Raw genomic sequence first — 22,096 nt, forward strand, 5'->3', positions numbered from 1 at the left:
CTTTTTTTCTTATACTTCAATTTTTTATCTTTTACTTTAGTAAAGATGATTCCTTATAGTATTGGATACTGTAATATTTTGTGGAATAAAACACCTCCCACGCATGTGAGCAGTTAGAACTGCTACTTGCAATTAGGTCCAAACATTTGGTGTGTTTCTGCTTTAGTCTCAATTGCTTTTAGTTGTTTTGACCTTCAACATAAAATTGAAGTGTAAAAAGAGTAAACTTATCAAATTTCTAAGTATGATTATCCCATGGTTGACGCATCTACAAGGAAGGCTGTACTCGTTTCTGGAAACTTATTAAAAAATTCACCAAACATTAACAAAATAATTCTTATTCCAACCACTTTTTCCACCAAACAAACTGCTCATATACGCCCACGTCTGGGCTTCATCTCTTCTTATTCTTTTTTTAGTAGAATAGAAAATATATAATGATTCACACTCAGCTCATCCACCTTAATTAAATGCTAATTGTGAATAAGAAACACCCTAATACAGGATTAACAGAACCCGATATACTGTAATTAAACAAATTGTATGGTAGTAGGGGTAACAGTAACACCATCATGCAAATCATTAAACGAGTTTCTTCTATATGAATTAACAACATACCATACCATTTATTTGTTTGATAGGGATTTTCCCAAAGTGTTACAACAACAAATTCGAGAGAATGAAGGCCTCATTTGAATTCCTGGAAGTTGACGTGTCCCGTCGCTTGGGCATGCTCGACCGCCTCCTGCATCATCGAAAGTCAAGCTCTGTTCTGTGTCGTCTACAATTCGAGAAATGAAGAAACCAAGATCACATTCATACCTTCTGCCCCACAACTCCAATTTGGCACACACCACATCGCAGAGTGAAGTTTGCAGTATCTGTATAGCTCCTCTTCCTCCATTTTACCAAAAACATAAAAGGATATAAACATTTAGAATTGGTTGCAACCTTGGCCAAAATGAAGAAATAAATATCATACTACTAATTATCCAATTAACCCTTCTCATGTAAAAAAACTATTTGGAACCTAACATAAAAAATAATAATATAAACATGAAAGCGTTGAAGGGAAGGAATAGAATCAACAGACGAGAAAAATGCTTATGCTATTTCGGTAAACCTCTGCTGGTCTTGTACAAGATTAAGGGCGAGTCTCTCAACTGCACCCACACTTCGGTCACTCTGCACTGCGAATATTGTCTGATCAAATTCCTCCGGAGCTCCTTCAGAGGGCGACATCTGTTAAAATATACATCTCTCAATTCAAAATTACACATAAATATTTGAAGGAAACCAGATTCTCGAGACAAATCTCAACATCAAGATGCACCCATTTAGGCATCAAGTGCTTTCATTAAGTTAACTTAGACAAAATAACTCATTTGAGAAAGCTCCTAGTGACCTGTATACTTGACTACAACAGAAAAGAAAGCCCTACTTAATCAAATGTAAATAACTCAAAATAAGTGAGTCTGGTGCACATATGCGCAAGAATTACACTCTGAAAAGACAAATCATATAGAGTTAAAACTCTTGTATAAGTTAATTACATACTTAAAGGCCTAAAAGCATACTGATACGCGCTGGAGAGTGTACCAGCGTGGAAGTAGGAATGTAGTTTGGCCCAACCAATCGGTTGAGTAAAAGAAGAAGTCAAGCTACAATATCTCGGCGGTTGTTAGCTGATATTTCCTGATTTTCTGTTACATCTTTTTAGCAATTTCTGTTATTGTAAAGCCTATATATATTGAGGAACCGAGAGAAGAGAAATCATCTTGGGAAATCAGTATTTTGGGAGCGTAGTCGCAGGCCTCCTTGGTGAGGATTGTTCTCTCAATTTATTTCCATTCCAGTATTCAATCAATAAAGCCGAGTTCTCTCTTTTCCCACTCATTGGTTCTATCTGTGTTTTTCCTTTCTAGTGTGACCATTTAATTCGGTGGCCTTAACTCTATCAAATTGGTGCGGTGACGATGGTTGGTACTCGTAACACGGACTCCAGGTTGGAAGGATTAGAGAAGGCGACCGCAGAATTGGAGAAAGGTGTTGATTCGCTGCAAGCGTCAGTGGGCGTGTTGGACGCCCGATCCCAAAAAACGGACGACCGGATAGCTGAGGTGGCTTCTCAACTCGAGCTGCTCATCGCGGAAATGCGGAAATCCAGTGGCAAAATGGGGCCAAATGATGAGGAATCTGCTGACAACGTGGATTCTAATTCCACGGACAAGACCGCTGCGTCACTTACTATGCCCCCCTTCGACGGTTCCGAGGCTGTCGGATGGCTAGCCAGGGCCGAGCAATACTTCTTGGTTTCTAATACTCCAGCGGCCAATCGGGTCAAGGTGGCGATGGTCGCGTTGGCTGGACGAGCCCTGCCTTGGTATCAACTCTTGATCAAACGAACCCCGACTCTCTCTTGGGATCATTTTGTTCAAGAGCTAATGAAACGCTTCGGTAACAACGGCGCTCTGGATGAATATGAAGCGTTCGCTGCTGTCCGCCATACCGGGTCCCTTGCTGACTATGTAGCGGTTTTTGAATCGCGCCTCGCTTTGGTACCAGATTTGGCCTACCACCAATATCTGGGTTTCTTCTTGGCTGGCCTTCGCCCTGAAGTTCGGTTGCAGATGAAGGCAGCCAAAATCACTAACTATTCAGATGCGGTCCAGTTTGCCCTCGACATTGACCAGACCCCTGGGTCCCATCCGCCGGACTCCGGCCCCTCACTCAGCTCCAACCGGGCCGTCAGTTCGGCCCCTGCTCTTGGTCGGCCGGTCTCCAAAGGGTACTCCCAATCTTTTTCCTCTCAATCGGGCGGGGGACCCAACCGAAACCCATCACGCCGGTTTCGAAACATGACAACGGAGGAATACCCGAAGCATCTCGCAGCAGGCACGTGTTTTCGGTGTGGCCTAAAGTTCGGTCCTACACATCGTTGTCCCCCCAAAACTCTCAACGTGTTGGTGTTTGACGAGGAGGAGGTCGACCCATCCGAAGGGTTGGACGAGGAGGATGTTTCGGGGGAGTTGCAGTTATCTGAAATGTCCTCAAACGGGTTGGATTCATCCCAAACCATGAAGCTATGCAGAAATATTGGTAGCTATAAGGCGCTGATTATGGTAGATAGTGGGGATAGCCACTGTTTTATTTCTGAACAACTCACCACTTCATTGGCCTTACGGGTGACCCCAACAATTCCTTACTCCGTCCCATTAGGAGATGGATCTAAGGTTCGGGCGACCGGAATATGTAGCGATGTCGCTCTAACATTGGAATCTGAGGTGTTCACTATTTCTTGCTACGTGTTTCCCCTGCGAAACATCGATATCATCCTCGGTGTATCATGGTTGGCTTCTCTGGGGGATGTCACAGCAAACTAAAATGATCTTTCTATGAAGTTCTCAGTACAGGGTCGACTAGTGGTGCTTCGGGGTGACCCCTCCCTGACTCGGCGGGCGGGCTCGGCCCGCGACATCCAGACATTAGACGTGGGCGATTCTTGCTGGGTTCTACGCTCAATGGTCAGCGCCGCTACGCCCGACCAGTTTGGGCTAAGCGAAGCCTTATCAGCGAAAGAACAAGAGCAGCTACGCCGGCTAACTGCTCGATTTCCGGCCGTCGTCAACGCTCCTATGTCACTCCCTCCAGCTCGGAAGTCTGATCATCGCATCACCCTACAGCCCGTGTCAGTCAGGCCCTACAGGAACAACCACCTTCGGAAAGATGAAATGGAGAAATTGGTAGCTGAAATGCTGGCGTCGGGCGTGATTCAGCCTAGCACAAGCCCTTACTCGAGCCCTGTTCTCCTCGTTCGAAAGAAAGATGGCTCGTGGAGATTCTGTGTGGACTATCGCGAATTAAATAAGCGGACTGTACCAGATAAGTACCCGATTCCTATTATCCAAGAATTGCTAGATGAGTTACACGGCGCGCGGTGGTTTAGTAAGCTCGATCTTCGTGCCGGTTATCATCAGATCCGCGTCGCCTCCTCGGATGTCCCCAAAACTACGTTTCGTACACACTCGGGACACTATGAGTTCTTGGTAATGCCATTCGGCCTCACCAATGCTCCCACCACCTTCCAAGGACTCATGAACGACATCTTCCGCCCCTTTTTGCGACGACACGTCCTGGTTTTCTTCGACGATATCTTAATATACAGCAACTCATGGGAGGCACACCTTTGACATCTTGAACAGGTTTTCCAGCTTCTCCAAACCCACTCTTTGGTGGTTAACCCAAAGAAGTGTATATTAGGCCGACCGGAGGTGGAGTACCTCGGCCATATTGTCTCCTTCGCTGGGGTTAGAATGGACCCCTCAATAGTCTCTGCTGTTATGCATTGGCCGACCCCCTCCACTCTCAAGGGAATTCGCGGGTTCCTAGGTCTCACCGGGTACTACCGCCGATTTATCAAAGATTATGGAAAATTTGCAGCCCCTCTCACCGCCTTATTGAAGAAAGCAGAACCGGCCCCACCTCGACGCACTTGGAGTTGGCCAGCCGAGGCAGACAAAGCATTTCACACCTTGAAACGCGCTCTCACGACAGCCCCCCTTCTCCGCACTCCAGATTTCTCTAAGGAATTTGTCATCGAGTGCGATGCTTCCGGTCGTGGCCTCGGCGCTGTCCTAATGCAAGACCGCCAACCTGTCGCATATTTCAGCAAGACGTCCTCTCGTTGGCTCGCAAAATCAGCCTACGAAAAGGAACTTATGGCATTAGTACTCGCCATCCAGCATTGGCGCCCCTATCTCTTAGGCCGACGTTTTGTCGTCCACACAGATCAACGAAGACTGCGACAATTATTGGCGCACCACCTCTCTACTCCAGCACAACAGAACTGGGCAGCCAAATTATTGGGGTATGATTTCTTAATTGTGTACAAGGAAGGAAGGCTCAACCGGGCTGCCGATGCCCTCTCACGCCGGGACACTGAGCAGCTGGAGCTGGCTGCTCTCTCACGACCAGTTTGGGCTGACTGGTCTACCGCGCAATCCACATTGACAGCAGACGATCCGCTCCAGAGAATCAAGTCGGAGTTGGAGGCCGGCCGACCTGCTGCACCACATTATGAGCTGGTTCATGGCATCCTTTTCTACAAGGGCCGCTTCGTTGTTCCGTCCAACTCTTCTTGGATCCCAAAGCTGCTGGCAGAGTTCCACGTCACCCCAAGTGGGGGACACGCAGGAGCCTACCGGACATATAGACGCCTTGCTTCGAACGTCTACTGGCCCGGCATGGTCAAGCACGTGACAAATTTCGTTGCAGCTTGCGCAACCGGTCAACGGAGCAAATCCGAGACCCAGGCCCCGGCGGGCCTCTTGACACCCTTGCCCATTCCGGAGCGCATATGGGAGGATGTGAGTATGGATTTCTTATCGTGCCTGCCGAAGGCTGGAGGCGTGGATTGTGTGTTCGTGGTAGTCGACCGTCTATCTAAGTATGCCCACTTTATGGGTCTTCGCCACCCATTCTCCGCCAAGCAAGTGGCTGAGGTGTTCACTAAAGAGGTGGTTCGGCTACATGGGATTCCCCGGTCCATCGTCTCTGACCGTGATCCTATTTTTCTCAGTTCGTTTTGGCGCGAATTGTTTCGGGCGACGGGCACTAAACTCAAGATGAGCTCGGCTTACCACCCGGAGACAGATGGGCAAACGGAGGTGCTGAATCGCACCCTTCAAACCTACTTGCGGTGCTTCTCTTCTGACCAGCCAAGACGATGGAATAAGTGGTTGGCATGGGCTGAATACTGTTACAACACCGGCTCCCATTCCGCCTCCGGCATGTCCCCTTTCGAGGTAGTGTATGGTCGCCCTCCTCCCACAATCCATGACTTCTACCAGGAGAAGTCCGCTCCCAAGCAGTACTGGACGGCCTTCGCTCCAGGGACGAAATGTTGGTCTTATTGAAGTCTCACTTGGAACGCGCCCAGCAGCGGATGGTCGCCTCCGCCAACAAGCATCGAAGGGATGTGGAGTTCGCTGTGGGTGACATGGTTTTCCTTAAGTTTCGGCCGCACAGACAAGCCACTATTTTCTTGGCGCCAAATAGGAAGCTGGCCCCTCGATTCTTCGGGCCTTTTCGGGTGGGAGCGCGAATAGGCAAGACTGCCTATCGTTTGGAGCTTCCGGCGGGCTCTCGTATACACCCGGTTTTTCACGTTTCCTTGCTGAAACGAGCGATAGGTTCGGAGGTGCCCGACCACAATTTACCTGATTCGCTGTGGGAGGCAGACCCTCCGGTGCTCCCAGATCAGGTGCTGGATCGACGCTCGGTGTCTCGGGATGGGGAGCCACATGATCAGGTCCTGGTTCAGTGGCTGGGTCAGGAGGTTGACGACGCCACGTGGGTTGATGTGGCGTATATGCAGGGTCAATTTCCTCATTTCCGCCTTGAGGACAAGGCTTCTTCGATGGCCGGGGCAGTTGATACGCGCTGGAGAGTGTACCAGCGTGGAAGTAGGAATGTAGTTTGGCCCAACCAATCGGTTGAGTAAAAGAAGAAGTCAAGCTACAATATCTCGGCGGTTGTTAGCTGATATTTCCTGATTTTCTGTTACATCTTTTTAGCAATTTCTGTTATTGTAAAGCCTATATATATTGAGGAACCGAGAGAAGAGAAATCATCTTGGGAAATCAGTATTTTGGGCACGTAGTCGCAGGCCTCCTTGGTGAGGATTGTTCTCTCAATTTATTTCCATTACAGTATTCAATCAATAAAGCCGAGTTCTCTCTTTTCCCACTCATTGGTTCTATCTGTGTTTTTCCTTTCTAGTGTGACCATTTAATTCGGTGGCCTTAACTCTATCACATACTCATGAATGCACACATATCTTTAGGAAAAATGGTAGAGAGATAAAACCATACGGCTAGAGCATCATAATGGAGGCCATCGTATATAAGCATTGCTCTTTCCCCAAAGTTCTTTCCCTGCAACAATTCAAATGAATGAATGGTTAAGAATCCCACCCAGGACATATTTCAAAAGAATGAACCTAGGTCGGACTCCTAGCTGCCAGCACTTACTTGCCCATACAAATCACATCTAGTGGTTTGTATATCATAAGCCGCTATCTCTCGTCCATAATAATCAGCCAATATTGCAAGCTCAATAGCACCTATTGAACCAAGAAAAAGATCAGACCTTGATGAACATACTCCACTGCTTTAAGTTTTTCTTTGCGTGTGAGGAATACAAATCACTGGTCTCACATCTTATCACTAAGCTGCCAGGAATTTGTGTGTGTCTAAAGAAGGTATGTTATTAAAATGTTATATAAAGAGTGTATATCCAGATAGGGGCAAGAAAAGTTTCTACATACTTCGAGCAACAATTTCAAATTACCAAGTATCCCCGTTCTTGACAGATTGATCAACAAAAAGGCATCAATACGGCCTAACTAGCAATAGATAAGGCTGTTATACATACATAAATAAGCATAAGACATAAATCATACTGTACAAAATATAAGGGGCATGAAGACATTACATCAGGAGCTACGTCACAATTAAAGATATAAAACACACAGTCTCAGCAATGTCTTAAGACCTCCACTAACCCCATATAGCTATTCTGTCAAAGCTTCTTTGAGTATCATAGTAATATTTACCATGTGTTTGATTTATAGATTTAGGGGGTGTTCGGTTTGCAAGATTATTAAATTTGTATTATGTTTGGTTCATGAGATTGAATCACATGACTTAATCCTAGATGGATAGTCATGTGATAATTAGTCATAGCCAACCCCCTCCTACTAAATAATCTCACAACTTAATCCTAGATTATATCTTGCTACTATTTCATCTAGTAAACCAAACACCATCTTAGAAGATAATGATAAGACTTCGACAAAACAAAAATCAACGAAAGACATCTACCAGAGTTGATTGTATAGGCAACATACAAAATACTAACACATAGCACACACTTCCTACATAGGGTAACATATGGATTGTGAATCCAATACAACACATAACAAAAACATAAAATTCTGTGCAATTCAGAAATGAATCATGTGATACAGAAACCCAACTAAGAATCCTCAGAGCACCAACTAACCTCCCCACTTTTCTGGGTTTAAAATCCATTCACAGTATTCTTCATTAGTCTTTCCAAGAAATGCTTCGGAATACTTCTCTGGATCACTGGCAACTGTCGCTGCTATAACCTTCACCATTTCAAAATCACAATTGTCGTCAAGAAAGAAAGAAATAAACCAAAAAGAACCAAAGAATTAACATTGTTCGTACTCAATGTTCATTATATGAGTTGTGATGTAATGTATAGTCTGAAAGTCAACAATGGCCAGTTCAAGTAAGTACATAGAGTATAAAATTTCAATACAATAAATTAAGTTAGCCACACCAATGTCACTCTCTAACCATAGTTAATTAAGTTAACAGTGTCCATTACACAATCAAGATTTAAAGATCGTGATTCTGAAAAAGATTGTAACAATTTTGTAAAATAAAAGTATTATTGTTTGCCTATTTTACATTTTGTAGAACTATAAAGAGGATTGATTTAGGAGCATGAATTTCATAATGCAATCTTTCCAAAAGTACCCAGCCATGTGAAAGTCATGATATAATTTGATTTCCTCTAAAATCCCACCCCACTTGTTAAATGGCAACTAGAACTAGCGCATTCGACTATGGATATGTGCAACATACAAAGGGGAAAAAAATCGGAAATCAGGTAACAGGTTTTAGAATCCAAATTTCCCTCCTAAAAAGCAGAAAGGGTGGCATAGTTTAGAAATCCTATATTTGCAAACATATAATGTAATCTAATCGGCGACCTGTCTCAGCTCGGAAGCCTTGTTTCTGTCGTGATCCATGACATAACTGCAATATGAATTCCAAAACTCAGTTATTCAATATAAAAGCATGTGACCGCCATAAACCAAACCAAAACAAATCAAATCATGCCATCAAATACAAGTCAAACACGAATTACAACTCCAGCTTACCCTACTGCATTGAAGAGGCAACTATTATCAGAAGCGATAACTCTCCTAACAACGATGCCTTCCATTTTAAAGCCTGAAACGAAAAATCTCTAAATCAATTCTCGTTCAATTTTTAGGCACAAGGCATACAAGATAAATTTGGAATTAACAAATTTTTGCCACCGATAACGATACAATGCTAAATGAAGTAAATTAACCGGAAAATTGAAAAGGATTCAAAAAGAGAAAATCAAGATTCCCAACCCATAAGTTCTTTATTCCAATAACTCATAAAGAACAGTACAAATTAACAAAAAAAAAAAGAAATCTTGACAACTAACAATTTAGCTCCAATTGATCAAGATAAACTCAGGGAAAAAAACGAATTGACAAAATGGGCACCTAATATATTTTGCAGAAGATGAGGCGAGCGAGCTGGTTGCGTTGGAATCGAATGTTGTTGCGTGGAGTCTGCAAAAGCAAATAAAGGTAAAGGGACAACTATGCCAAGATTGATGAATAATGCAACGGTTTTATAATGGAATGACAGCCATCGTTACGCAACGGCTTTTGGAGTATCCAATTAATGATACCGGGAAAGGGGAAAATGGTAGTACGAAAATTTTCAATTATCTTGGCCTTGGGATTGATTGTGCAGCTATAGAATGATTTCTTGCTCAGATTTTTAATTCAGCTCAAAATGATTTTCTAACCCGACCCGGGTTTGTATAGGATTCGTCTAAAGCTTCGTACTATTGAATATATATTGAGTAATAATCAAAGTATATATTTTATCGATATGATATCAAAGCAATTACTAAAAAACAGACGTTATGTCAGCCACTATCTAATAGATTCGAAAATATGATTAAATTAAGAAGTTTTAATTTTCGATTATCTCATTCGTGTATAAATCTTATCTTTTGATAAGACCATCCACAATGCCGCCCAGCCGAGCGCCGGCGCTGGGCGGTCTATTGCAGTCGCCCAGCCGGCGAATGGAGAGAGAAACCGTGCAGCGCTGGGCGGTCGCGTGGCGCTGGGCGGTCCGCTCGGCGCTATTGCAGCGCCCGGATCGCCCAGCGTACCGCCTAGCGCGAAATTTAAATTTTTTTTTTCCGAAACACTATATATACGCGTTTTGCTCGTCATTTTCATTCGCACCACTTATTTTTAAATTAATGTATTTTTTTAAATTATTGTACTTTTTAAAATTTTAATATTATTATTAAATTTTTCCCGTATATGTCTCGTAAATTAAATTTCGTATATTGTGTGATTGTTAATTATTTTATTTTGTATATATTTGTTAATAGTGATGTGGATATTATGTGGCTAGGCTATGGCTGGGCTATTGCTGGGCTAGTTGCTTGTTTTGATGATGTGGCAGGAGGATTTTTAGTGCTGATGATGTGGCAGTGGCTAGGCTATTGCTGGGCTATTCCTATTGTGGATGGTCTAAGGTTCGCAACAATATCATTTTATTGTACTTTTTTCTTTTCTCCTAACCTCATGATGTCACCTTGTTTTAAGGTATCGCTAAATGTCATCATTTTATATGCATATGAAATAATTGAAATTTCATAATTGCATACTCCCTTTCTTCTATAAAAATAAAAACTTGTAGAGAAGATATGATGTAAGGATTTGCGCTCTTATCAAACAAGAACAACAAGAACTATGGCGAAGAAATTAAAGCACACTCAAAGAATTACGTGGTTCAGCAAAGATATTGCCTACGTCCACGGAGAAGATTCAACGGAATTTATTGATCAAACGTGAAGGAGAAGAATGAGTTCCTCACTACAATTTGAGACGCTTAAGCTAATCACAAGTAGAGCTAACTATCAAACTGAAACTGTGAGCTGAAGAATGTGTGTGTTGTGTGTTTTATCTGATTCATCGAGCTATATATATGAGAGATTACAGTACAAAATTCACTAACTCACTCTAATTTGCAAATATGTTATAACTGTTTACAACGGCTAGTTGAGCTTCATGAACCGAGTTCACTCTTTGCCTCTCCTCACTGAGCCGCCCAGTGGCTCCCGGCTCGAACTGATTCAGTCATTTGCACGGTCACACCTTCACATAGGCATGCACAAACCGACCCGGCCCGCCGGTTAACCGCCGGTTCGGGCCCGCCGGTTCATGAACCGGAACCGGGCCCGGAACCGGCGGTTTGAACCGGCAGGCGGGTTGAAGGGTCGAAAGGGCCGGTTCAGGTTCGTGAATATCTCGACCCTTGAACCGGCGGTTCAAAACCGGCGGTTCGAACCGCCGGTTCAAAGGGTCGAACAGTGTTTCGTAGGTTAGGGGTTCGTAGGGTTCGCGTAGGGGTTGAGGATAGCCGTTGGAACCGGCGGTTTGCGGGGTAAACCGCCGGTTTAAGGGGTAAACCGGCGGTTTGTCGGGGTAAACCGGCGGTTCGGGAGCCGGTTTCCGCCGGTTCCGGCCACTTTTCAGAGGCTAGGTCGTAGGGTCAGTGATTAGGCCTGCAAAACCGGTCGTAAACCGCCGGTTTTCGGTCAGAAACCGGCGGTTTTCTGACGCAACCCGTGACCAACCCGCCGGTTTGGGGTTGAACCGCCGGTTTCGGCGGTAAACCGGAGGTTTACGGCAGATTTCAAAATTTCAAATTTTTTTTTTTCATCCAATTTTACTCCTATAAATACCCCCACTTCTCCTACATTATTCCTTGCCTCATTCCTTGAATTTTCGGAATTTCATTCTCAATCTCTATTTCTCTATTCTCTCCTCATTCTCTCTAATTGCGCAAGTTTAATTCTACACTTTCTACTCACTAGTCACTACTATACTTGTTGTGCTCATAATTTACCACTTCTTTTATACGTCTTAATACATATTTCATTCCAAGTCCATATTACTTTTCATTTATCAATATATTCAATATGTCTTCTTCTCGTGGTGGATCGGGACGTGGTGATCGGGGCAAGGGAATAGCCCAAGATCAAAGCACTACGCGTCCCTCAAAATCTCGACGACCTAGTCGTCGAGATGTTATGGAAGAGGTTTCCCGATTGGCAGCCGAACGCATGCAAGTAAGTAATGAAAAATTTGTTACTTGATGATTGGGCCAAAGCTGACGTCCGAGAACAAGAAAATGATTGGAATGATCGTCAAGAGGGATCACAAGATGAATTCACCGGGGATGAAGATTAGGCCAACCGTCAACCGCCGCCGGCCAAGCCAAATAGGTAAGTAAGGTAAGAGAACTACGTGGACTTTGATTCCCTAATGCAAATGAGCAATTGGGATACGTAGGCACCTCAACTTAAATTTTTAATTTAAGTTGAGCTCAAGTCATTTTTCTTTTATTTCTTTTTTTTCCCATTAATTCCTACTTTAAAAATATGCAAATACAATTACATAATTGTATTTGTATATACTCTAGTCGATGAAGTATATTTCTCTATACGGCTAAATGAGGGAAACTTTTGACAATTCTACTATAATTGTTGATTGTTAGACGAAACTCAACATTTAAAGTTGAATTGCTAAAGGTGTCCTTAATTTAGTTATGTAGAAAGATCTTCTTCGCCGGTTAAGAGTATATATATAATACACTTATACGTTTAAGAACTTCAACGTCGTTTCTTGTCATTTGTAATTAGTTCTTCACTAGTAGTCTCATTTGTATTTAAATTTTGTTTAACACTTCAAGACCGCCATATGTTTTCAATTTGTAATTGTTGTAACTTGTAACGAGTAATTTGTAAACATGCAATTTCAATAAAATTGCAACTTTAGCCGTATTTTTTTCAATTTTATTTACTCACATTGCATATAAAAACAAACTTGAAAAGTGTAATGTAATTTGATTAAAATTGAAAAGTTGAAAAATGCAAAAAAAAAAAAATCGTGGAACCGGCGAACCGGCCCGGAACCGGCGGTTCAAGCCGAAAACCGGCTGTTTTGAACCGCCGGGTAACCCGCCGGTTTTTGAACCTGAACCGGAACCGTCCGAAGCTAGTCGGGCCGGTTCAGGTTCGTGAATATCTCGACCCTTGAACCGCCGGTTCGGGCCCGGAACCGGCGGTTTACGACCCTTGTGCATGCCTACCTTCACATATGGGTTTTAATGTAAATTGATAAAAAAAAGATAGAAAGAAAATATAATTGAAGTATTGTTAGTTGAGAACGGAGTGCATTAAAAAATTGACAAATTTTGTGGGACGAATCAAAATGAAAAAAAAAGTGATTGTTTTCATGGAACGTGTGGAATATTCTATTATTAATACCTAAACTTCATGTTTCAAAAAAATATTATCCGTTTTACATTTTCACTTTGATTTAAAGAAACTTATAATTAATACCTAAAATATCATTTTAAACAATTATATCTTGAGATCGATTTTTAATGGAAATTATGATTAGGTAACTAAAGTATCAAAGATATCCGTTTTTTTTATTGGAAATCGTAATTTGCTGATGTGAATATCGAGAATCATGGATTAATTGAGGTTGAAAGAGAGGGAAGGCATGACAAGGATTAAAGTCAAAGTTGAGGTACAATACAACTGTGTATTTCTTTTGAAATTAGGAGCACACGTAGATAAGATAGTCCAAGGGTGTTTATCTTGTGTATAATTTGTTAATATTGTGTTAGGGGCATTTGTAGGGGCAGCAGATTAATGACTAGAGTCTAGGAGATGTGATTAATTATTCAATTTCTTCAACATTAGATTTTATGTTATTGTGTTAAGTGGAAAAAATAAAGTGAGAGAAAGAATAAAGTAGAAATAAAGATAGACAGTTTGAGGGAGTCACTTGAACAATATTAGAATAAAGTTCATAACAGTATTTCTAAATCAAGTGAATCAAAATCAGAATCCAGACGTTTAGAAGTAAATCAATTCATGCAATTGCACCTTTGTACATAGATGGACAGTTTGAGGGATTATGCAATTTCACTCTCTCACCCTATATACCCTACCTACCTACCCTCTTCCAGCCTCTTCTCAAAATGAAGCTGAAAGCAGGAAATGAATACTTCATCACCAGAAAGTTCATACTTATGAATAGAAACCAAGGAAAAATTGCAGAATACTGGTCTTTGGAAGCCTTGTGACACCACCTCAACACCAAAATTCACGATAACTACATTAGGACTACACAGTAAATGTAAGCTTATCTTCCATGGAATGTCAAGACATCCCCCCACCCCCAATTATCATCATATCCTAAATGGCTGGTTCCCATCTCTGGATCTCTCAAGCTTCGATCTCTTTGTTTTCGATCTTTTTTCTGCAATTTCTTGGAACAAATTTGGTCCATCAAAGCTAACAACAGGAGCCCTTATCTTCTTTCTCTTTCCTCTGTCATACTCCTCATCCCTGTCAGTGAGGGGTGTTACAACCATACATGAGTGTGCTTAAGAACTGAATAAACTTTTATCTTCCATGGAAGATGCTAAAATGGTTGTCATATCTATAAGGATAAATTATTGTATTAAAGCGATGGGCATGCTTAAACAATAATTTCAAGATGATCTAACAGTTGAGCTTTCGGTAAGTGTGCGATTGCTTACCACTCACCACCAATATAACCGATCTGCACAGTCCCAGGTGCTCTTGTTTTAGATTTAGTAGATAGTGCAGCACCATTATTATTCCAGCGACCAACTGCAATCAGGCACACAAACTTAAGAAAATAAATGAAAATAAATATTGTTAGTTCGTAAAAAATCACAAAAAACTGTTCTTTACCAGTTGTCTCATCTAAGCCCCTGGTAAGCATGTTCATGATATCATTTTGCCTCAATTCTCTTTGGTGCTCTTCAGATATCCCAGTTCCTTGAGCAGTAGAGAGCCTTGTATCAAGCTGCTTTGCAGCAGAAACTGTGGATCCATCGAGAAGAATCCTCTCTCTGAAATCCTTATCAATAGCAGCACCTAATATGCTATTATCACCAATAGTGTTTTGTATGCTTGGGTTGTGGTTTTGCTCATCTGAAACACGTTTGCCTTCCTTTTTACGGGAGCAGGTAGATTGGTCAACAGCAGAAGGAATTGCTTCTACAGATGCAGGTTGCCCCACCTTTGGTGGTAAGGCATTCTCAATCAAGATGACCTTCAGACCAGAAGACTTCTTCAGCATAGAACTATGCGTTTTCTTCAGTTTCTTGTGCTTTTTAATTTTTAAGCAGAGACCCACACCTAATACAATGTTAGAGCTGAGTGATGTGGCAACTGCCTGATACTTCATGAGCTTCCATTTTACTTTAAGATTCTGGCTTTTCTTCTTAGTTATCCTGAGTCTGACAGGCTCCGTGGTGGCTGAAGGTAAGTTTGATAACTTGGATTGCACATCTATTCTTTGCCCATTTGCAACAGTTACATCAGTATTTGGACCAACAGCCTTCATGGTGGAAGCTTCAATGCAATAGGAGACAGGCTCTGTGGTGGCTGAGGGTAAGTTTGATAAATTGGACTGCACATCCAGTCTTTGCCCATTTTCAAAAGTTACATCAGTATTCGGACCAACAGCCTTCATGGTGGAAGCTTCAATGCAATAGGAGATAGGATCAGTGGTGGCTGCAGGTAAGTTTGATAACTTGGACTCCACATCCAGTCGTTGCCCATTTTCAACAGTTACATCAGTATTTGGACCAACAGCCTTCATGGAGGAAGCTTCAATGCAAGAGGAGACAGGTGCCCGCCCATCGCAAATGTTTTTCTCTGGTTCTTCAATAGCTCCCATGGGCAAACTCCTGGTGCTAGCATTCTGAGTGGATGAAAAGAAGCAATGAGAGAAAGCAAAAATGCAAAAAGTAACAGTATTTATTTAAAATAATGCCTTTAGCAACCGACTATATATGAGCAAAATACCGTTTCAGAAATAGGGGGATCCATTTTGCATTGATCTCCAGATAATCTGTTGAGTACAGCACTGTCTGGTGCCTGCTGAGTTGATTCGCTAGGTTTTACCTTGTCATTATCCATGCAGCCTGACGGCATTTCAACAGACAATACAATAGAACTTGTACTATGCTCTTCTACAATACTCAAGATGCTGTGGCAGGTTGCAACATAACCTCCACTTGAAGCACCATCAGAACCATTAACACTTGAATTTAATTCCATTGGAGAATCTTCCTTCAGCGGAGACTTTGTTGGTGGCTTCATTGATGCACACTTGTCATTTATCGCAAGGTCCAAAGGCTCCACTGTCAACTTGCCGTTAGGTAGAGCTGTCGCTGGTGCTATCCTCCCGGATAAAGCTGAAGAGCCATTTAACTCTCTCTCATTTGAGCCAATTTGGATTTTCTCTTTCAATTCCATGTTCAATTTTGAATATGCTACATTTCCAATAGCATTCATCACCATGTTATCTTTATCTTTCTGAAGGGTATTAACATGATTCTTTGTACCAACGTCTTTCCTATCACGAACATAGAAAAGCATATAGGCCTTCTGTTCCAGAACTTTCCTCTCATTAACTTGGAAAACCTATTAAATGTCAAAATGATGGTACCCATGAATTATGTCTCAACCCAAAATTGAAATAAGTTTGCAAACAGAAATGGAAGAGGTTTGTATCTGAAGTTCTGAACCACATTACAGCAGAGGGGCACAGGCATTTTAACTGAAGAACATATGAGAATTACTAAAAATCCCCACATCAAAAGTAACAGCCATCTTCTCATACCTGATTGTCGTCAAGGGAATACCACATGCCACTTGATGTGCGAACGAAGCAGTAATAATGGCCAGAATGAGTGCTCCAACCATAATGAACAAGAACTCCATAGAGAGTGTATTTTAGATCCCCATCCTGAAGTTGTTACATAAAAAAACATAATATCAGAATGCATGCACATAGGCCAGGATGTCCAGGGTGGCAAGTTACACCAGTGGCCATCTCAAAAGAACTGTTTTAAAAAGAGTTGGCCTTGATTACAAATCTTGTGAGGAAATATGATGAAAATAACAAATTGAAGGCATTTGATAGAGAACAAACATAATTGGGTGGGGGGGAGGGTGAGGGAAAAACAAGGTCATTATAACTTAACGCGGATAGCAATGAAGATAAACAGCTACTCCCACCGTTCCCTCATAGTTGAGTCAGTTTTCCAGTTTGGGAAGTTCCCTCATAGTTGAGTCATTTCCCTAGTAATAACAAACACTTTTTCTTACTCTTACTTTACTCTCTCTTACTTTATTCTCTCTACTTTTTTCTCTATCTTAATTTTTTATCTAGATAATTAACACATTAAATATTCATTTCTTAAATTCCGTACCGAAAAGTTCCGCCTCAGCTATGAGGGAACAGAGGGACTAGGGAGTATATAGAACTAAGGCAATACAAGGAGGAAAAGACCCAAACAGGAGGATGAGCAGGAGCATGGTAGTAGGAGCACTAGATAAACAAAAAGGTTAAGATATTAAATTGGTCGAGAACATGATATAAAAAAAAAGAGTAGAACTTACATAGGGATCAGAGACGAAAGGTTTTAAGTCCAAGGTAGGTTCAAAGGCAACTCTTTTATCAACTTTTTGGCCAGGAGCATATGAACTAAAACGCTTCAGGTGAACAGCAAGAACTTGGGGTGCCTTGTGAACTGTTAGCTGCTTGGAAGCCTTTACTTTCTCCTCACATTGATCACACTGATATTCCCTAGCACCTCCATCTAACAGTTCTTTGCTGGTGAAATGAGCAAGTGCTTTATACAATGAGTCTGATTTATGTATTTCTAGACTTAGATCCAAGAATGGATCAAATTTGTTTGAGCAGTGGGAGCACTGCATGCATTTCACCTAGGAAATGACAAAGTATAATTAGCACAAAAGAGAAAACAAAAAAAGACTGGGAGCCTCAACTTCAGTACAAGAAGAAAATAATGCATATCACAAAAGTACCTGACTACACAATCGACCACCAAATATCTTGTGGACTAAGCTTTTCTCATAAGCACTAGGAGATTCACTTGGCACTCCAGACGGTAAGCAGCACCTGTGCATTGATTCAAGCAAATTCACCATGTACTCATGGGCATCTTCTTGCCTGGCATTTCGAAAACTCCGAGATATGCCTAATATTTTGATTAAGGACTCAAACTTAAGGAGGAAAGAGGCAACAATGTGAATGATTATGTGACGCTAGGAGACTCTAAACGACTACCTTCACATTAAATACTTTAAGAAATAAGAACTGAGCAACATCATCAGTAGGACCTGGCAAAAGTTTTTAAAAAATGATATGCCTATAGATGTATGCTAGATTATAGGGTCATGCCCTTTGGAGTAGGCTAACAGAGGGAGATAAGTGGTAAATAGTACCGTAGAGCAAAGAAGCAAAACATATGTGCTTAACTTGGATCATTAACAGAGAGAAGCCAGTACAACATCATTCATGGTCAAAAGCATATTAAACTATCAATGAATTTTCATTAGATAAGTTTTAGAATAATAATAACATTGGTCAGCATATAATTAGTGACCAGAGAATTTACAGAGACAGGATAGATCATAGCAAGGGTTGGTAGAGTGATTGCAACTTTCAATCTGAATCGGTTGCAATGCAAAGAACATGTCATTGACAGGATACATCTTAAGTTCGAAACAAGATCCTTGGGCTCTAGAATTCTCCCACTTGACTGCAGTGCTCGACTAACATGTTTCTGGATAGCACATAAAGCACAGAACCCCACAGTACGACCTTCATAAATTATAGAAGGTCATAATAAACAAGTACGAGTATTAGAAAATGAGTTACAAAAAATATCTGCCCAGTCATTTTTTAAAATCAGATAGGAAACTAATGTGATAGATAATTGATAAAATGAGGAAAACTCACAAGAATTCTGATGCTTCCCACTTTGAAGATAGGCGGCTAATGGTGCAGTATAGGTCAGACATTGCAGTACTGAATTAAGGAAACAAGTGTTTCCGAGGTTACGCAAACCTGCACCCTGAAATATGTTTGAGCCTTTTACATGGTATGTGAATCCATAAAGAAGAATTCAAAACTGTAGATCACAATAGATAGGACTTAAAGTAAAGTAAATAACAAAACGCCCAACAGCCTCATCAATAGACAAGTGAAACTAGGTAGGTGAAGCTGGACCTCGTTCCTTTTATTACTTTTGGTATTTAAGCTCCTCCTTTAGGAACTTAATTTTAATCATTACATTTCAGAGGGGCAGTCAAGTTTAGGAGATTTTTTAATCAGAGCTGGTAGGAGCATTACTATGGATGTCAAGGGACAGCCTTCGAAAGTCATCACAAATTTAAAGAAGCAAAATGGGAGCCCATGCAAAGTGAAGCCGGTAGGAGCATTACTACGCATGCCTGCTGGTCTGCTACAGTACAGGAAGAATCCATTTTAAGGTAACCTTTAAAGCATTGCTCATATTATACGTTCAGCAATGATGTGAAGATAAAATGCATTCTTAAAAGAAAATAACCAGAAGGAGACACAAGCATGCAGTAGATTCTATGCAACACTGAAAAGATAAATTCAGGGCATGCATAGCAGATTGAAGACATTGTACAATTTCCTTCCTCCAATTGGTACCGAATATGAACTTTCCACTTACGTGAAACAAGAACTTCTGCAATTAGGTTTCTATCTCATGAAAATTCTTCCAAAATTTTAAATATCACTGTAAACCACATTACACAATACAGACAAACAGAAAATTTAAATATTTTAAGAGCATTGTTAAGAAACTCACAATTCGGCGGAACGTAATCTCGAAGCTGAGCTCAGGATCCAACGCAGCCTCAGAAAACTCCGATGATTTTTCCGTTATCTTTTCCAAACCGGAAGGCTTGAGCGGTCCAGATGTAGGGTTCAGCGTCACCAGCTTAAAATCACTGCTACTTTCGTTTCCAAACCCATTGTAATGCTTCCTCGCCTGGTGGAAATCAATACTCCTATGGAACAGCGCTGAATCGGATTCCGGTTCATGGGGGGCGGCCGCCCCGTTGGACCTGATCATCGTCTCCGTCGCCGTCGTATATAAATCCAAAAATCCTCCCTCTCTCTGACTCACACAGCTCAAAAAAATCTAAAATCTAAAATCTAAAAAGTTACTATCTGTTTTGATCAAAAGCACCTAAAATAAAAAAAAACATTATTATGTGATTGGATTTGAATTTCATGAGAAACAATGAGAGATATTGAGAAAAATGTCGGCGTCGACTTATAAAGTTAAACCCTACATACTATCGGAGTAGATGATGAGGTGTATCTTATAATATGAGAATATACAGCTTTACAGTATACTCCAATATAAAAGTTTACTTATTCACAAATTTTACAATTATTTCATTTTTTCTTAGATCATCCACAATAGCGGACGGCAAGCGGGTCGTCCTTCCGGGACGTCCACTATGGGGTGGACGAACGCGCGAAGGACGAGCCGGATAAGGCGCTCGTCCGGTGGGTGCTCAACGGACATCCCGACGGACGAGAGCATTTTTCGATTTTTTGTAATTTCAACTCTCTATATTCGTCTCGTTGCACTTCATTTCATGCACAACGATCGTCGAAAATGAAGGCCTAAAACAAAAACATATCATACCGTTGGGTCGTGGGCACTCCGCCCCCCGAACCCCCAGGCAATTGGGCGTCGCCCCCAGCAAGACCTCGTTCGGCTAGTGGCAAACTATAAAGATTCAAGGCATACTAAACTTTGTTTAAATTGTTGTTTTTTTGTTGCATTGTATTATTTTAATTTTTTTTATTTAATAAAATTATTATTGCACTTTCTCTGCCCGTATTCGTGTCGAAATTTTAATTCCCTAATTGCATATTTATGAATTTGTGAATTTTTATTATTGTGCTTGTCTGTCGGGATATCCTAATGCTTGTCCACTATTGTGCAGTGGGATGTCCTAGTGATGTGGCAGTGGGGTGGGAAGTCCTAGTGATATGGCAATCGGTGTTTTTGGGATATCATAGTGCTAGTCCGTGGGGAAGTCCTTCCTATTATGGATGCTCTTGAGACGTGTTTAAATTTGGCCAGTGATTATTTCCCATTATTGTTAGACAGTGGATCGTTATAAATTAGTACAAGAATAAAGTCTAAATTTGATTCTTTATATAATTGTTTTAAAAATCTTTTTTTTCTAAAGCATATTTTTATCTTATAGTATTTTCAATCAATATGATTTGGTCCCAAATAATAAAAATGATATTTGTGAATATTTTATAAATTTTAATTTAATTTAATTTTAATTGTAGGTAAAAGAATATGTTTAGGGCTAAAAATAACATACTTAATATATGAAACCAATTTTTTTTAGAATAAATGTATTCGACCAAATTTGAACATTAGATAAAGTACAATTGTAATTCATTATTTCTAAAATGCTCATAATGTTTGGGAGGCCAATGGAAAAATTAAACCATGGATAGTGTGGCCACAATCCTTTATCCTGAAAGTGCTTGTCTTTTAGCAATCTGCATCCACCTTATGCCTCAAGAATCCTTAATTAAATATTCAGAAAGACCAAACTGTTAAGATTCTATCTACGTTCTGGCTCCATTGAATTTAAACCTCGTGGCTGAATTTTCAGGAACTACTATAGATGCAGCTGGATGTACTGTTTGAAAACACATTACAATGGAAGTTGACAACTCTAGTGTTGTGGTGATTACACACATGGGGATTCATGATCATGATACACCAATACCAAGGAAGTGTCACGACCAAAAAAATGGTAGTGCAATTGCTATTTCTCCCATCTCCTTAAAGGGAGTAAGTTATGTAAAATTATTGTTGACTTAATGATACGAGTCTTCTATTATTATTTTATTTAGATATTATAGGGATTTAGCATTTCTTTTTTTATCCACACATATTATAAATATGTGTGGAGTCTTCCATAATAAGGAGTCAATTATTCAATCATCTACGAAATAAATGTATATTTGGCTCAATTGCTTTTGCATCAAGAAACAAACCCTCAATGCTGCCGACGAGAACTTCTCGCGCTCAGCTGCCCTTTTTTGCCGTCCAAGTCACGACCCAACGTTGGGCACTCGACAACGACGACATCTCGTTTCTTGATTTTGTGTGGAAATCGACGTTAAGGATTTAGGTCCTTAACAACTGGTGCTTTCATCCAGAGCTCAGCATCCTCCGTCGTCATCATCCATACTCCCCAA

General features: G+C 41.1%; 2 protein-coding genes across 6 annotated transcripts; both read right to left on the bottom strand.

Moving 5' to 3' along the window:
• Positions 1-506: 506 nt before the first annotated feature.
• Positions 507-9,671, bottom strand: LOC121808459 (OVARIAN TUMOR DOMAIN-containing deubiquitinating enzyme 2-like). Of its 2 annotated transcripts, XM_042208968.1 has the most exons (10): positions 9,550-9,671; positions 9,359-9,427; positions 8,978-9,050; positions 8,807-8,852; positions 8,065-8,173; positions 7,032-7,123; positions 6,873-6,935; positions 1,124-1,242; positions 823-898; positions 507-745 (listed from the first exon to the last, which is right to left on the bottom strand). In XM_042208968.1, the coding sequence occupies exons 3-10, from the start codon at positions 9,040-9,042 to the stop codon at positions 689-691; spliced, it is 627 nt and encodes a 208-aa protein (XP_042064902.1). In that variant the 5' UTR covers positions 9,043-9,050; positions 9,359-9,427; positions 9,550-9,671; the 3' UTR covers positions 507-688. The 2 variants fall into 2 exon arrangements, with proteins under 2 accessions (XP_042064902.1, XP_042064901.1); XM_042208967.1 differs by having other exon boundaries at positions 9,359-9,623.
• Positions 9,672-13,757: 4,086 nt separating this feature from the next.
• On the bottom strand, positions 13,758-20,156 carry LOC121808418 (ubiquitin carboxyl-terminal hydrolase 23-like). 4 transcript variants are annotated; one of them, XM_042208898.1, is made up of 10 exons: positions 19,656-20,156; positions 18,776-18,890; positions 18,527-18,637; positions 17,839-18,011; positions 17,410-17,736; positions 16,628-16,753; positions 15,808-16,428; positions 14,686-15,703; positions 14,515-14,601; positions 13,758-14,313 (listed from the first exon to the last, which is right to left on the bottom strand). In XM_042208898.1, the coding sequence occupies exons 1-10, from the start codon at positions 19,920-19,922 to the stop codon at positions 14,276-14,278; spliced, it is 2,883 nt and encodes a 960-aa protein (XP_042064832.1). In that variant the 5' UTR covers positions 19,923-20,156; the 3' UTR covers positions 13,758-14,275. The 4 variants fall into 4 exon arrangements, with proteins under 4 accessions (XP_042064832.1, XP_042064831.1, XP_042064833.1 ...); XM_042208897.1 differs by having other exon boundaries at positions 14,508-14,601; positions 19,656-20,155; XM_042208899.1 differs by lacking the exon at positions 18,527-18,637 and having other exon boundaries at positions 14,508-14,601; positions 17,839-17,932; positions 19,656-19,793.
• Between the last annotated feature and the right edge of the window lie 1,940 nt (positions 20,157-22,096).

The sequence above is a fragment of the Salvia splendens genome, chromosome 6 (genome assembly GCF_004379255.2).
Source record: "Salvia splendens isolate huo1 chromosome 6, SspV2, whole genome shotgun sequence".
NCBI classification, from domain to species: Eukaryota; Viridiplantae; Streptophyta; class Magnoliopsida; order Lamiales; family Lamiaceae; genus Salvia; species Salvia splendens.

Coding starts and splice junctions, on each gene's coding strand:
- LOC121808459 (XM_042208968.1), bottom strand. CDS start 9,042: ATGGAAGGCATCGTTGTTAGGAGAGTTATCGCTTCTGATAATAGTTGC. Junction 6,936..7,031: donor GATGTGATTTGTATGGGCAA/GTAAGTGCTGGC, acceptor GAATTGTTGCAG/GGAAAGAACTTTGGGGAAAG. Junction 899..1,123: donor CTTGTACAAGACCAGCAGAG/GTTTACCGAAAT, acceptor GGTAAAATGGAG/GAAGAGGAGCTATACAGATA.
- LOC121808418 (XM_042208897.1), bottom strand. CDS start 19,922: ATGATCAGGTCCAACGGGGCGGCCGCCCCCCATGAACCGGAATCCGAT. Junction 18,891..19,655: donor AGATTACGTTCCGCCGAATT/GTGAGTTTCTTA, acceptor AACATATTTCAG/GGTGCAGGTTTGCGTAACCT. Junction 16,754..17,409: donor CTTTCGTCTCTGATCCCTAT/GTAAGTTCTACT, acceptor TAACAACTTCAG/GATGGGGATCTAAAATACAC.